Raw genomic sequence first — 14,225 nt, forward strand, 5'->3', positions numbered from 1 at the left:
CTCCTCAGAGAAAACAGGTGCAGAGGGTGGCAAGAGGTACAGATTTTATGATATAAGAGTTATAATGCATGGAAACAAGCCCTTTGGCTCAACTGGCCCATGTTAGCCAAGTTTCTCTTCTTAGCTAGTCCCATTTGCTTGTGTTTGTTTCCTGTCCTTCCAATTCTTTCCAAACCATGTACCTGTCCAAGTATCTTTTCAATGATATTAATGTATCTGGCTTGACCACTTCCTCCGGCAGTTTGTTCCATATACTCACCACCTTGTGGGTGGAAAAAGTTGCCCCTAGACTTCCGAAGAAGTAGAGGGCATATGTCTAAGGCGAGAGGGGACATATTTCATAGGAGAGTGAGTGTGGTGAGAGTGTGCAATGAGTTGCCAGCGGAAGTGGTGAATGTAGGCTCAATTGCAACATTTAAGAGAAGTTTGGATAAGTACATGGATGGGAGGGATACGGGAGGAAGAAGTTCCTCCTCATGTTCCCCTGTAAACATTTCACCTTTCACCTTTAACCTATGACCTCTAGTTCTAGTTTTTCCCAACCTCAATGGAAAAAAGCCTGCTTGCATTTACCCATCTATACCCCTCTTTTTGAACTGTTTAGTGGCATATATGAATCTGGTGTATTGCCTGACGATCTCTTGAAATCAGTATTTATAACTCCGCCAAAAATTCCTGGAACTATTGACTGCGAAAATTATAGAACAATCAGTCTTTTGAGTCACATAATAAAGATTTTGTTGAGAATTGTTCTGAGTCGAATTAAAAACAAGCTGAGGCCAGAAACTTCTAAACTGAAATATGGTTCATTGAGGACAGAGGAACTAGGAATGCAATTTTCATACTACGAATGCTTTCAGAAAGGGCAATTGAATATCAAAATGATGTCTTTTTATGTTTTATTGATTTCACTAAAGCAGCCGACAAAGTGCAACATGAAAAATTGTTTCAAATTCTCTCTAAACATTGATGGAAGAGACCAACAACTGCTTCAAAATTTATATTGGAATCAAACGGTGGTGGTAAAAATTGATGATAATATAAGCAGTTGGACTAAAATTCAGAGAGGAGTTAGACAAGGATGCGTTGCCTCAAAGGAATTCTTTAATATCTATAGTGAAATGATTCTCAGAGAAATAGAAGACCTAGATGGGATAAAAATTGGAGCTGTTAACATCAACAATATAAGATATGCAGATGATACCATCCTAATAGCAAGTGCTGCAGAAAACCTACAGATCCTCCTAGACAAAGTAGTACAAACAAGTGCAGATTTTGGTCTAACCATCAACTGTAAAAAAACCAAACGTATGGTAATATCAAAACAGCAGGATACTCCCAACTGCCAATTGTACATCAGTAACCAAGAGATTGAACAAAAGACCAGCTTTAATTACCTTGGTAGTTTTATATCACAGGATGCTAGAAGTAAAGTAGAAATAAAAAGAAGAATTGCCATTGTCAAAACCAACTTCCAAAAAATGAAACCCATTTTTACCAACAGACACATTTCTATGACAACAAGGCTTAGGCTACTAAAACGTTACATCTGGTCAATCTTGCTGTATGCTTCCGAAACATGGACTATAACACCAGAACTCCAGAGAAAACTTATAAGCAACAGGAATGTGGTTTCTTAGAAGAATGCTGAAAATATAGATAGGGTAACTAATGAGACATTACTCCAACGTGCCCATACAAAAAGATCTTTAATGAGAACATTAAGTGAGAGGAAACTTAAATTCCTGGGCCATGTCATCAGAAAGGGAGAAATAGAATGCCGTATGCCTGGGAAACGCGGAAGAGGAAGGCAAAGAAGAAAATACATGGACACTGTGAAAGAACTAACAGATCTAAGTGTGCGAGATATCATTGACGCTGCGAGGGATCGTTTGATGTGGAGTGCCATGCTCGCGCAAGCGTGTAACACGCAAGGCACATGAGGAAGAAGAAGATACCCCTCATAATTTGGTATCCCTGAATCAAATTTTTGAGAATCAGAATCAGAATCCAGTTTAATATCACTGGCATATGTTGCAAAATTTGTTAACTTTGCGGCAGCAGCACAATACAATACATGATGAATATATTAAAAAAAAGCTAAAAACTGGAAAAATTAAGAATATTTATGTATTTTAAATAGTTAAATTAAAACAAGTAGTGTAAAAACAGAATTTTTAAAAAAGTAGTGAGTTAGTGTTCATTGGTTCCATGTCAATTTAGAAATTGGATGACAGAGGGAATTTTCTCTGTACTCTGTATAGAACTTTTGCTGTACCCTTTCAATCTTTTCAATATCTTTCCTGTAGACTTTATTCTTAGCTCTTAGCCCATGTTACACAGACCTCGTCTTGCAAGCTTGGCTTGGGGATTCTTGGGTATAGTGATTTGAGCTTGTGTGTTCAGGCAATCAGTCGAGCAAAGACATTTAAAGAGAAATAAAAATGCAACAATTAAACCAACCATGAAAAAGCATTTTAATTATACAGTGGTAAATTTATTAGTATATTATTGTCGCATATAATGAGCTACAGCGAAATGCTTGCCACCCATGCAGATAATTTCATTACATTAGTATATTAAGGTAGTACCAAGGGAATGCAGAATAAAGAGTAACAGCTACAGACAAAGTGCAGTGCAGGCAGACAATGATGTGCAAGGCCATAAACAGGTAGATTCTGAGGTCAAGAGTCCACTTTATCATAGAAACCATAGAAACCATAGAAACTACGGCACAGAAACAGGCCTTTTGGCCCTTCTTGGCTGTGCCGAACCATTTTCTGCCTAGTTCCACTAGTCATGTCGGGGATCATTCAATAATCTGATAACAGTGGGCTAGAAGCTGTCCTTGAGCCTGCTGGTACGTGTTTTCAGGCTTTTGTATCTCCTGCCTGATAGGAGAGGGGAGAAGAGAGATTGTCCTGGATGAGTCGAGTGTTTGATTATATTGGCTGCTTTACTGTAGCAGCGAGAAGTATTGACAGAATCCATGGCGGTGAGTCTGGTTACTGTGATGCTCTGGCCTGTGTCTACAACTCCCTATGCTTTTCTGCAGAGCAAATCATCCTAGATTCATATAAGATGATTTCTATGGCGCACTGACAAAAATTGCTGAGAATCAGCAGAGATATTTCTAAACAGTTAATGCAATGGCTGATGGTTTCTTCTTCTCTTCCACAGTTCTGGAGATGTACAGTAAATTACGGGAACAGATGAAGACTAAAAGGTAAATTACAGTCTGATCTTTGATCTTTTGTTTCCCTACTTGCTGCCTCAAATTGTTGGCTTCAAATCTGCCGCACCTTGTGTGTTTCAAGATAACCTGTAGAGATGTACCAGGATGCTACCTGGACTAGAGAGCATGTTGAACGAGCTAAGGCTTTTCTTTTTGGAGTGAAGGAGGATAAGAGGTGTACAAGATGATAAGGGGCATTGATATAGTGGACAACCAGACATCTGTTCCCAGGACAGAAATGGTCCATACAAGGAGGCATAAGTTTAAGGTTTTGGGAGCAAAGGATAGGGGGATGTCAGAGGTAGGTTTTTATTCAGAGAGTGGTGGGTGCGTGGCATGTCCTGCAATGGGTGGTAGTAGAGATAGATATGTTAGGGATATTTAAGAATCTCTTAGATAGGCACAGTGAAAATCACAGTTTGGGGTGTTCCAGTGTTCAGATTTCAATTCTAGTGTGCATGCAAAGAGGTGAGAAGGAAAGTCATGAAATATCTGTGGTGACCAAGGTCTTTCTGGATGTATGTAACCCAGTGGTTTATATGGTATTCTTACCTGTGAAGAGTCTCTGGTAAGTTCTCCCTGTGAAATGCAAGGGTTTTCTCCAAGTCCTCTGGTTTCCACCCACAGGCCAAAGACTTACCGGGTAGGTCAATTGATCATTGTAAATTGTCCCGTTATTAGATTATGTATAATTAAGTTTGTTGGGGTTTGCTGGGCGGTGTGGCTCGAAGGGCTGGAAGGGCCTACTGTATTGCTAAATAAAAAAAATACCAGGGGGCAAAATTTTAGGGTGATTGGAGGGAAGTATAGGAGGATGTCAGAGGTAGTTTTTTCATGCAGAGAGTGGAGAGTGTATGGTACTCCCTGCCGGGGTGGTGGTTGAGGCAGATACATTAGGAACATTTTGCAGGCTCTTAGAAAGGCACATGGATGATAGAAAAATGGAGTGATATGTGGGATGGAAGGATTAGATTGAAATTGGAGTAAGTTAAAGGTTTGGTACACTTCATGGGCAGAAGGCCCTGCACTGTGTTGTACTTCTATGTTTGTTGCAGCCCAGGTTAACAATAAATGGATTGCGGAGGGAATGGAGCATTTATCCAACTGAATGAAAGTAAAAATCTTTCTGTGAACTATCTTGCAAATTACCAGTAAAGTAGTTGTAATTGTAGGTGTGCATGCAAAGAGGTGAGAAGGAAAGTCATGAAATATCTGTGGTGACCAAGGTCTTTCTGGATGTATGTAACCCAGTGGTTTATATGGTATACAACTGATGTTTTAAGATCTGAGAAATTTGTAGTTAAGGGAGAAAATTGTGTGTTGCTCAGCCATTGAAATATCCGCATTGTGTGACTGCCTGGTGGTGCAGTAGTTCAAACTCATTAATTTAATGCTGTAAATTACAGTGATTTGTTAAACACAGAACTCAAAGCGTAATTAGCAGGAACGGCTGGGAGGTTTTCAATTACTTGTTGTATGTGGGTGTTAATGCCATTTACTCAGCTACGTATTTCTAGTGGTCCTTGAGAAGTTGGAGGTGATGTGCTGCCTTCTGCAATCACTGCAGCACACGTGCTGCAGAAAATAAAAAAAACAGGAACAGAATTAGGCCATTCGACCCATTGACTCTGCTCTGCCATTCCATCATGGCTGATTTATTATCCCTCTGGGCCCCATTCTTCTGCCTATTTCCTGTAACCTGTGATACCCTTACTATCAACCTCTGCTTTAAATATATTCGATGATTTGGCTTCCACAGCCACCTGTGGCAATGAATTCCACAGATTCACCACTTCCTGGCTAAAGAACTTCCTCCTCATCTCTGTTCTAAAGGACCATTCTTCTGTTCTGAAGCTGTGTCCTCTGGTTCTAGACTCTCACACTATAGGAAATATCCTCTCCACATCCACTTTATCTATGCCTTTCAATATTTGGGAGGTTGTAGTGAGATCCCTCCTCAGCTTCTAAACCAGGGGTTCTCAAGCTGCGGTTCGCTGACCCCTCAGTAAATGGTAGAGTTCCATGGCACAAAAAAGGATTGGGAACCCCTGGTCTAAGCTCCAGTGAGTACAAGCTCAGAGCAAACAGCTGTCCTCTCCCAACAGGGACACCAGTGAGTTCCAGTTCTCTGTGTAGACACCAACAGAATCAACAAACTCATTCGTAAGGCCAGTGATGTTGTGGGGATGGAACTGGACTCTCTCACGGTGGTGTCTGAAAAGAGGATGCTGTCTAAGTTACATGCCATCTTGGACAATGTCTCCCATCCACTACATAATGTACTGGGTGGGCACAGGAGTACATTCAGCCAGAGACTCATTCCATCGAGATGCGTCATAGGAAGTCATTCCTGCCCGTGGCCATCAAACTTTACAATTCCTCCGGGTCAGACACCCTGAGCCAATAGGCTGGTCCTGGACTTATTTCATAATTTACTTATTACTATTTAACTATTAATGGTTTTATTACTATTTATTATTTATGGTGCAACTGTAATGAAAACCAATTTTCCCCGGGATCAATAAAGTATGACTATGACTATGACTATGGAAATTCAGTAGAATTTGTCTAAAAACCCAAAAGGGGGAAAGTTTGGAAATTGCAACAAGGAAAGGGTTAAAATGGTGTGCTTGCAGAACAGAGTGCAGTCACTTAGTACTGTCTTTGCTATGTGTGGAAGCTCAGTAGGACAACAGTCAATATGATAAGATAGACAGTGTGCAGACGTAGTGCAGTCATCTAGTCTGAACACGGCCCTTGAAATCCCAGCTCTCCTTTGGATAGCTTTTCTGTTCAATCCATGGAGCCAAGATTATTAGACAGTTATTTTACTGATTCTCAAGTATTTTTGGCCTTTAACATGTTTATTTAATTGGTTATTTCCACCTGAAATATATACCATTACCACAATTGGTACTTAAATATGCAGATAATGGGATTCAGAAATGCACAGTGTTTCTATTGCATCAGTACCTGCATCCAACTAGCTAATTTCTGTATAAAATGGAATTTATTTGTTTGTACTTCAGAGTAGTGTGTGTGACAGGGGCCGCGCTGGTGTCCTTGTGTACAAGTAAATAAAATGTGATTGAGGAACGAGTGCAAGATGTCAGAGTCCAATTAATCATCGATGACACTAGCATTGGAGAAGGTCCAGAGGAGGTTTATGAGAATGGTCCCGGAATGAAAGGGTTAGTGAAGGAGGATCACTTAACGTCTCTGGGCCTGTACTCGCTGGACTTTAGAAGAATGAGGGGATATCTCATTGGAACCTGTCATCTATTGAAAGGGTGAGTTAGAGTGGATGTGGAGAGGATGTTTCAGAGAATGGGGGGAATCTAGGACCATTGCTTCAGAATAGAGGCACATCCCTTTAGAACAAAGATGAGGAGGAATTTCCTTAGCTAGAGTGTGGTGAATCTGTGGAATTCATTGCCACAGACAGCTGTGGAGGTTGTCACTGCGTATATTTAAAGTGGAGGTTCACAGGTTCTTGATTAGTCACTGGTGTTAATGGTTAGAAATGTCAAATACCAGAGAACATGCTTTTAGCATAAGGGGGGGATGTTTTTTATCCAAAGAGTGGTAGGTACCTGGAATGGGTTTCTAGAGGTAGAAGTGGAAACAGACAGTTTGGTGGAGTTTACGAGCTTTTTGACAGACACATGAATTTGAAAAAAATGGAGGGATATGGATGATATACAAGAGAAGGACATACAGTATAAATCGTCATCAAGATTGGGCTGAATGCCTTGTCCAATGCTGAAATTCTCTGTGTAGTATGTTAAATCATTGCCCTCTCACCTTTAACCAGGGGTTTCTCACCTGAGGTCCATGGACCCCTCGGTTAATGGTAAGGGTCCTTGGCATAAAATTGTTAGGGAATCCCTGCCTTAAAGCTATTTCCACATTTTTGATTCCCTTTCTCTGTGAAAAAGAGTGTGTATATTCATCCAATCTCTGCCTGTGATGATTTCCTATAGTTCACCCCCGACACCTCCCCCCGAGTCTGCTAGGCTCCAGTCAATACAGTTATGGCCTACCATACTCTCCCTTGTCACTCGGGCTCTCAACTCCGGCAACCATGCTGGTAAATCAAATAGCAAACTAACTAATCCCTCTTTCCCAAAAGCCCCATAAGATTCTCCTTTTTAAGAAATTATCATCCTTGAACCTTTCTGTTTGTCCTTGCCCCTTTCAAAGTCTAAGTATATTTATTATCAAAGTGCATACATATCACCATATACTACCTTGAGATTCATTTATTGCAGGCTTTTCCAGGAAAAGAAAGAAGAATATAATTTGTCCGTCTTTGTCTTTGTTATTTATAGTTTTCTGTTGACGGACAAATAATCTATGTGAAAAAGAAGACAAATTGTACAAATAATTAAGCAAGTAAATAATATCGAGAACATAAGTTGTAGAGTCCTTGAAAGTGGAAAGTTGTGAAATCAGTTCAGCGTTGAGGTGAGTGAAGTTATCCACACCAGTTCAGGAGTGTCATAAAAGCATGAGATTCTGCTGATGCTGGAAATCCCGATCAATGCACAAAAAGTGCTTGATGAACTCAGCCGGTCAGATTGATCTGTGGAAAGGAATAAACAGTCAACCTTTCAGGCCCAGAATCTTCAACAGGACTTATTCAGGAGCCGGATGTCTGGTGGTGTGGGACCTAAGGCTCCCTCCTTTAAGCAGTGCTTTGGATTGTAACTGTGTGAATTGTTAGCCAATGATCTCCTGGAACCAAATGTTTCCTGTATTTACTGACTCACCATTACTTTTCCCCTTAGCTTTCTTTGTTGATGTGGGAGCAATCCTGGGAAGTCTCAACACCACAGCTAGCTGGTCTATTAAATCTTTTACCCTGTCGGGGGCTGTACATCCTCAGTCTGGGATCCAGCCCTCTGTACAGGAGCCAATTCTCTTTGTAACCACATTATGTTCAGTTGAAATGCATGTTGTCCACTTCCTGGTACGAGTCTCAGAAGTTTGGCAACTTGCTCCATGGATCTGAGAAGCAGATGGTGAAAATTAATTCTTGTCACAAGCTGTGATCCACTTTGGAAACCATTTGTGGCTTGAAGAGTGGGGGAAGAACAATGTATCAGCAAAAGGAAATCTGTCTTATTTCCTACAGAGAGCTAAGAAAATCGGTTACTCCTATATATTGCCATACATTTTGTCAGATACATTGACAAACGTTGGACGGCATGGTAGTATAGCGATTAATATAATCTCTTTATAGTGCCAATCGGGGTTCAATTCTGTAAAGAGTATTTAAGTTCTCCCCATGACTACGTTGGTTACCTCCGGATGCTCCGGTTTCCCCCACATTTTAAAAAACGTGTTTTCAAAGTTTCAAAGTATGTATGTGTTTATTATCGAAGTATGTATGCAGTATACAACCCTGAGATTCATCTTCACACAGACAGCCATGAAACAAAGAAAACCATGGACCCGCTCAAAGAAAAGCACCAAACTCCGCATGTGCAAAAAAATTGCGCTAACGTCAAAAAAAGTGACAAACACAGAATACAAAAACAAAATTGGAAGAGTCCAGGCATATTCAGTTCAACTCAGTTGTAGTTCAACCTAGCACGGTGTCGTTCGTTATCTGAAGACCCAGGACTTCATCCTCCAACAGCACTGAGGGAGAGAGAAACTATTCAATTGCAGGGACCTTCCTCCGGGAGCAGCAAGTGAGAGGGAGCGAGAGAGAGACACACAGACACCTTCCTTTAGCAACAGCAAGGAAGAGGCTGGTAGATGGTACCGAACACCTGCTCACCCTCCACTGTCGCTTTGGTGATTTCAATCTTCTTGATGCATTAATCAGTTAGATCAGTGTGAAGTGGTGTCAGCCAAGGGCTCTTGCCCCATCTCTTCTTTGTCTTGAGGCTGTATGCATCACAGAACACCCTCGGGGTCAGTAAAGCACCATGATTAGTAAGTTGTGGGCATACTATATTGGTGTCGGAAATTTGGCAACACTTATAGGCTGTCCTCAGCACATCTTCAGACTGTGTTGGTCATTGGCACACAATCCTTGCTGTTTGGATTTGATGCAAACACCGCATTTCACTCTATGTTTCCATGTTTTGATGTACAGTACTATGCAAAAGCTTTGGCACCCTTTTTTAAAATAAGTTTTAGATGGTATGGCCTTCAGAGAGCCCTGATCTCAACATCATCGAGGCTGTGTGGGATTACCTGGAGAGATAGAAGCAAGCAAGACAGCCTTAGTCTGCAGGACAACTGTGGCAACTGTGGAACAGCCACCCAACTGATTTTCTTATCAACAGGAGAAAATCTACAGATGCTGGAAATCCGGGTAACACACACAAAATGCTCCTTTGGGTCCTCCCACTTCCTTCCAACAAAAGTGGTAGCCATAGGCACTTGCATAAGTGGAGGAGAATGGGAGTGGTGGTGGAGGGGAACTGGTTGGGTCTGGTGTCCAGAAAGAAACAGACAGCTTTGAGGCCTTCTTGGTGGGGGATGGAGGTATATAAGGACTGGACATCCACAGTAAAAATAAGATGATGCGGGCCAGGGAACCTGAATTCCTTGAAAAGATCAAGAACGTGTGAGGTGTCACGGATGTAGGTGGGAAGGGACTGAACCAGGGGGAATAAAACAGAGTCGAGGTATGCAGATGTGAGTTCAGTGGGGCAGGACAAGCTGAAACAATGGGTCTACCTGGACAAGCAGGTTTGTGGTTTTTGGGTAGGAGGTAAAAACAGGAGGTGTGGGGTGTGGGAACTATGAGGTTGATGACAGTGGATGGGAGATCCCCAGAGTCAATAAAGTAACTTCATGACAATGTACCTAAGAGAATTGATAAAGTTTTAAAGGCAAATGGTGGTTACATCAAATATTGAATTTTTTATTGTTTACTGCTCTTTATAGTATTTTTTGATATTTAGAAACATTTCATTTCATTAATTTTGAAACCATCTTTGCTTTATGGATTTTTAAAAATGTGCTTAAGGCATTTGCACAGTGCTGTACATGTGACAATTAAAGATAATCTTTATCTTTACCTTCAGTGAAAATAAATGGTTTCCATCCTTCACCCAAAACTTTTGAAACTGAATACTGGAACATAATGCACAAAAGGAACTGCATTGTTATGTGGTTTAGAAGTCAAGTTTCAAAGATCAGTTGAAATTAGAAGTATGTTTGCACTACATTAAATCGTGCTGATTAACTGCTCATCGCCACAAAGGCAGGATTTTCCAGTTGCCACCCATTTCAATTTGACATCCCATTCTCACTCTGACATATCAGTCTGCTACTGCCCAGATGGGACCCCTGTCTGGTTGGAGGAGCAACACCTCATATTCCTTCTGGATAGCCTCCAACCTGGTGGCATGAACATAAATTTCTCCAGATACCAGTAATGTCTCCCTCTCCCTCTTCTCTCTTTTTCCATTCCCCATTCTGGCTCCCTTCTTACCCCTTTCCTTTTCCTCACCTGTCCATCCCCTCCCTCCGGTTCCCCTCTTCATTCCCTCTTTCATTCCCTCCTTCTACAGCCTTTTACATCTTCCATCTATCATTTCCCAGCTTCATTCTCCCTCTCCCTTACCTGGTCTCACGTATCACCTGTCAGCTTTTACTCTTTCCCCTCACCTACTTTCTTATCCTGGATTCTGCCCCCTTCCTTTCTTGGTGAAGGGTCTTGGCCTGAATTGTTGACTGTTTATTCCCCTCCGTAGATGCTGCCTGGCCTGCTGAGTTCCTCCGGCATTTTGTGTGTGTTGCTGTGGATCTCCAGCATCTGAGGGATCTCATGTGTTAATAACTGCTCATCTCATTATTGGCTGTGGAACTTCATTATCTGGAAAATAAGTGCAGAGTTGGCTCAAGGGCAGCTTTTATCCCCTTGTTACATGACTATTCACCATTCTCCTATCTACATAAAATAGACTCAGCTTCACAATCTACCTCATTATAACCTTGCACTTTTTTGTCTACCTACACTGCATATCCTCTGTAACAGTAACAGTTCGGTGGAGGGGCAGAAAGTTTGAGGAAGCAGAGAGTCTGCAGAAGGACTTGGACTGATTAGAAGAATGGGCAAAGGGATTGCAGATGAAATACTGTATTGAGAAGTATATGGTCATGCACGTTGGTAGAGGGAATAAAGACATATACTATTTTCTAAAATGAGGGAGAGAGTTCAGAGATACATAGGGACTTTGGAATCCTTGTGTGGGATTCCCTAAAGGTTAACTTGCTGGTTGAGTTTGTAGTAAGGAAGTCAAATGTAATGTTAGCGTTCACATGGTGGACAAAAATAGAGGATTATGTAGGAAGGAGAAGTTAGATTGCTCTTACTTACTTACTGTCTGTTATGCCGTTGGCACTTAGGGCAGCAACGTAGGTTTTCCATCTTCATTGCTGTTTCTGTATAATTTTTTTTAACCAGTCAGGGTTGTTAGCCCTGAGCTGAACCCCTGAGCCTGGAGGACTAGTGGACCACTCTAAGTCTGACCTCTACCCTTTGACCTGTTTGGCATAGGTGACCCTACCAAGAGTCAAAACACAAGGCCCTGACCCTAGCCAGCATAGATCTTTGGGTCATTGAGGTCAGCAAACCTCTAAACCAGGGGTCTCAAACTCATTTTAGGTCACAGGCCGGATTGGGCAAAATGCAACTTCATGCGGGCCGGATCAGTTGTGCACGTGCGAACGCACGCATACGTGTTCCCACAGCTTTCATTGCCTTTGTTTTTTCAACCTGCTCTCATGTGTCTCAGTCTCTGCTATAATTACAAAGTGCTTCACTTTACGAATTTTGTTTCTTATGAAGAAGATTGCTCCGCAAGCATTATTTTTATGATCGGTATTAACTTACAGTCGTAGGCTACAAGAAAGTTGTGATGAGAGAGAGAGAAAATAAAGGTGCTATTTTGGCTAAGATTGTTTTGGGAGCCACACCCTTTCCATTAATAAACTATTTGAAATCGAACATTAGCAGACACAAATGTTGACCCAATGAAACAAATTGTAAATGTAGGCTACACAACTGCACCTAATTTTTATTAGCCTGCTTCCAGCAATCAAACTCAGACAATGAACACAGTTAGCCTCTAATTTTTATTGAAGTGATCACATTCACAATAATAGAATAGTCAGAAAATGAATGAATCACAATATTATGACACTCAATATTTCATAATGCATTTTGCTTACATGTCGCAGTGCATCGAACAGTGTCACTCATTTTTCACTTGCTGCTTCCAGACATCTGACATCTCTTGGCTTTAACCACCCTGTCAACATCAGGGACCAGTTTCTGGGCAGTTGTGACTTTTCATAATGTCATTTAGATGTCTGTGTGTCAGCTGTGTGCGCAGTTTGGATTTGTTAATGTTCATTATGGAGAACGCCTGCTCACAGAGATATGTTGTCCCGAACATGCAAAGGATCTTTGAGGCAAAGTCTGTCATCTTGGGGTACATCAGTCCCAGGTATTGATAGAATGAGTCCAGACCCACAGTCTCAAATTTATAGATCAAAGCCGAGTTACACTGAATTTCAATTAGTTCCATTTGGAGTTCCTCCGGCACATCTGATGCGGTGTTGACGGCAAACGGCGAGCAAAATACTGAGAATTCCTTCTCGAGCTGAGTGAAGACTTGGAAATAATTCTGAAACTCACTTTTCAGCCGTGATATTTTGTCCTTGTACCTGTCCATGTTGTCACTATTCCCATGAGCGACACGCACAGACTGCAAAGAGGGGAAATGAGCTGGGTTGCTCTGGGATAGTTGCACCTCCCACAGGCCTAATTTAATTTGAAAGGCACAAATCCTGTCGTAGTATTCCGTAACAAGTTTGTTGCGGCCTTGCATGTTAACATTAAGCACATTTAAGTGCTCTGTTATATCCACCAAAAATGCAAGGTCATGAAGCCAGTCTGGGTCATCCAACTCTGCCACTGGCTTCCCTTTTTTGTTCATGAATAGTCTAATTTCCGCATGTAATTGAAAAAATTGTTTGAGCACAACCCCTCTGCTCAACCAGCGGACTTCAGTGTGGTAGGGTAGGCCGTGTCCAATGTTACTTAACGGACAAAAGAGTGTCAAATTGCCGATGGTTGAGTCCCTTGTCTCTACTAAAATTAACCACTTTGATTACTACATCCATGACATTGTCCATTTTCAGGCTCCTGCTACATAACGCCTCTTGGTGTATACAGACATCCACCTCTCCCGGAAGTTCCGGGAGTCTCCCGCATATCGATAGTGGCTCCCTGACGCCCGGAAATTATATACAATATCCCGGAAATAGATTTTTTTTGAGAGGAAGAGGGAGAGCAAGCATCCTGATTGGTCTCTCTTCGTGCTAAGCGTGGTCCCCAACCACCGGGCCGCGAGGAAACAATATGAGTCGGCTGCACCTTTTCTCATTCCCTGTCAAGCACTGTTGAATTTTAGTGCACGCGAGGTCATCAGTGACCCAAGACGTGCAAAGGAATGGGTCCGTGACCCATTTGTGAATGTCCCCGGTGAATCATCCATGTCAGTGCGGGAACAAGATCAACTCCTCGAACTTGCAAATGACGGTGGGCTGAAAAGTATGTTTGACGTAACATCTCTGCCGGCTTTCTGCATCAAAGACAAGGCTAAATATCCTGAGATAGCCACGAAAGCACTGAAAACGTTGCTTCCATTTCCAACGTATCTCTGTGAAGCGGAGTTTTCTGCAATGAATGCAACGAAAACTGAATTGCTGAATAGACTGGACATAAGGAACCCCCTTCGAGTATCGCTGTCTCCCCTCACCCCTCGATAGGACCGTGTTGTTGCAGGAAAACAAGCCCAGGGCTCCCACTGATTCAGCGATATTGGTGCGTTGCAATGATTTTATATGTTCATACGGGGAAAATATGCGCTGTGTGTTTAATATCCAAACGTTACTTAAAATGTTATGATGTGATTGACTTATGACCTATATTCCGGTCGTGATTAACTCCCCC

General features: G+C 41.8%; 1 protein-coding gene across 2 annotated transcripts in view; it reads left to right on the forward strand.

Moving 5' to 3' along the window:
- Positions 1–14,225, forward strand: part of exoc6b (exocyst complex component 6B) — an 899,778-nt gene that overhangs the window by 90,770 nt on the left and 794,783 nt on the right. For both annotated transcript variants that reach the window (XM_063047162.1, XM_063047163.1), the window contains exon 5: positions 3,181–3,226. In XM_063047162.1, the coding sequence (XP_062903232.1) occupies positions 3,181–3,226 (46 nt within the window). The remainder of the gene's footprint in view (positions 1–3,180; positions 3,227–14,225) is intronic.

Source organism: Mobula hypostoma, chromosome 4, assembly GCF_963921235.1.
Source record: "Mobula hypostoma chromosome 4, sMobHyp1.1, whole genome shotgun sequence".
Lineage (NCBI taxonomy): Eukaryota > Metazoa > Chordata > Chondrichthyes > Myliobatiformes > Myliobatidae > Mobula > Mobula hypostoma.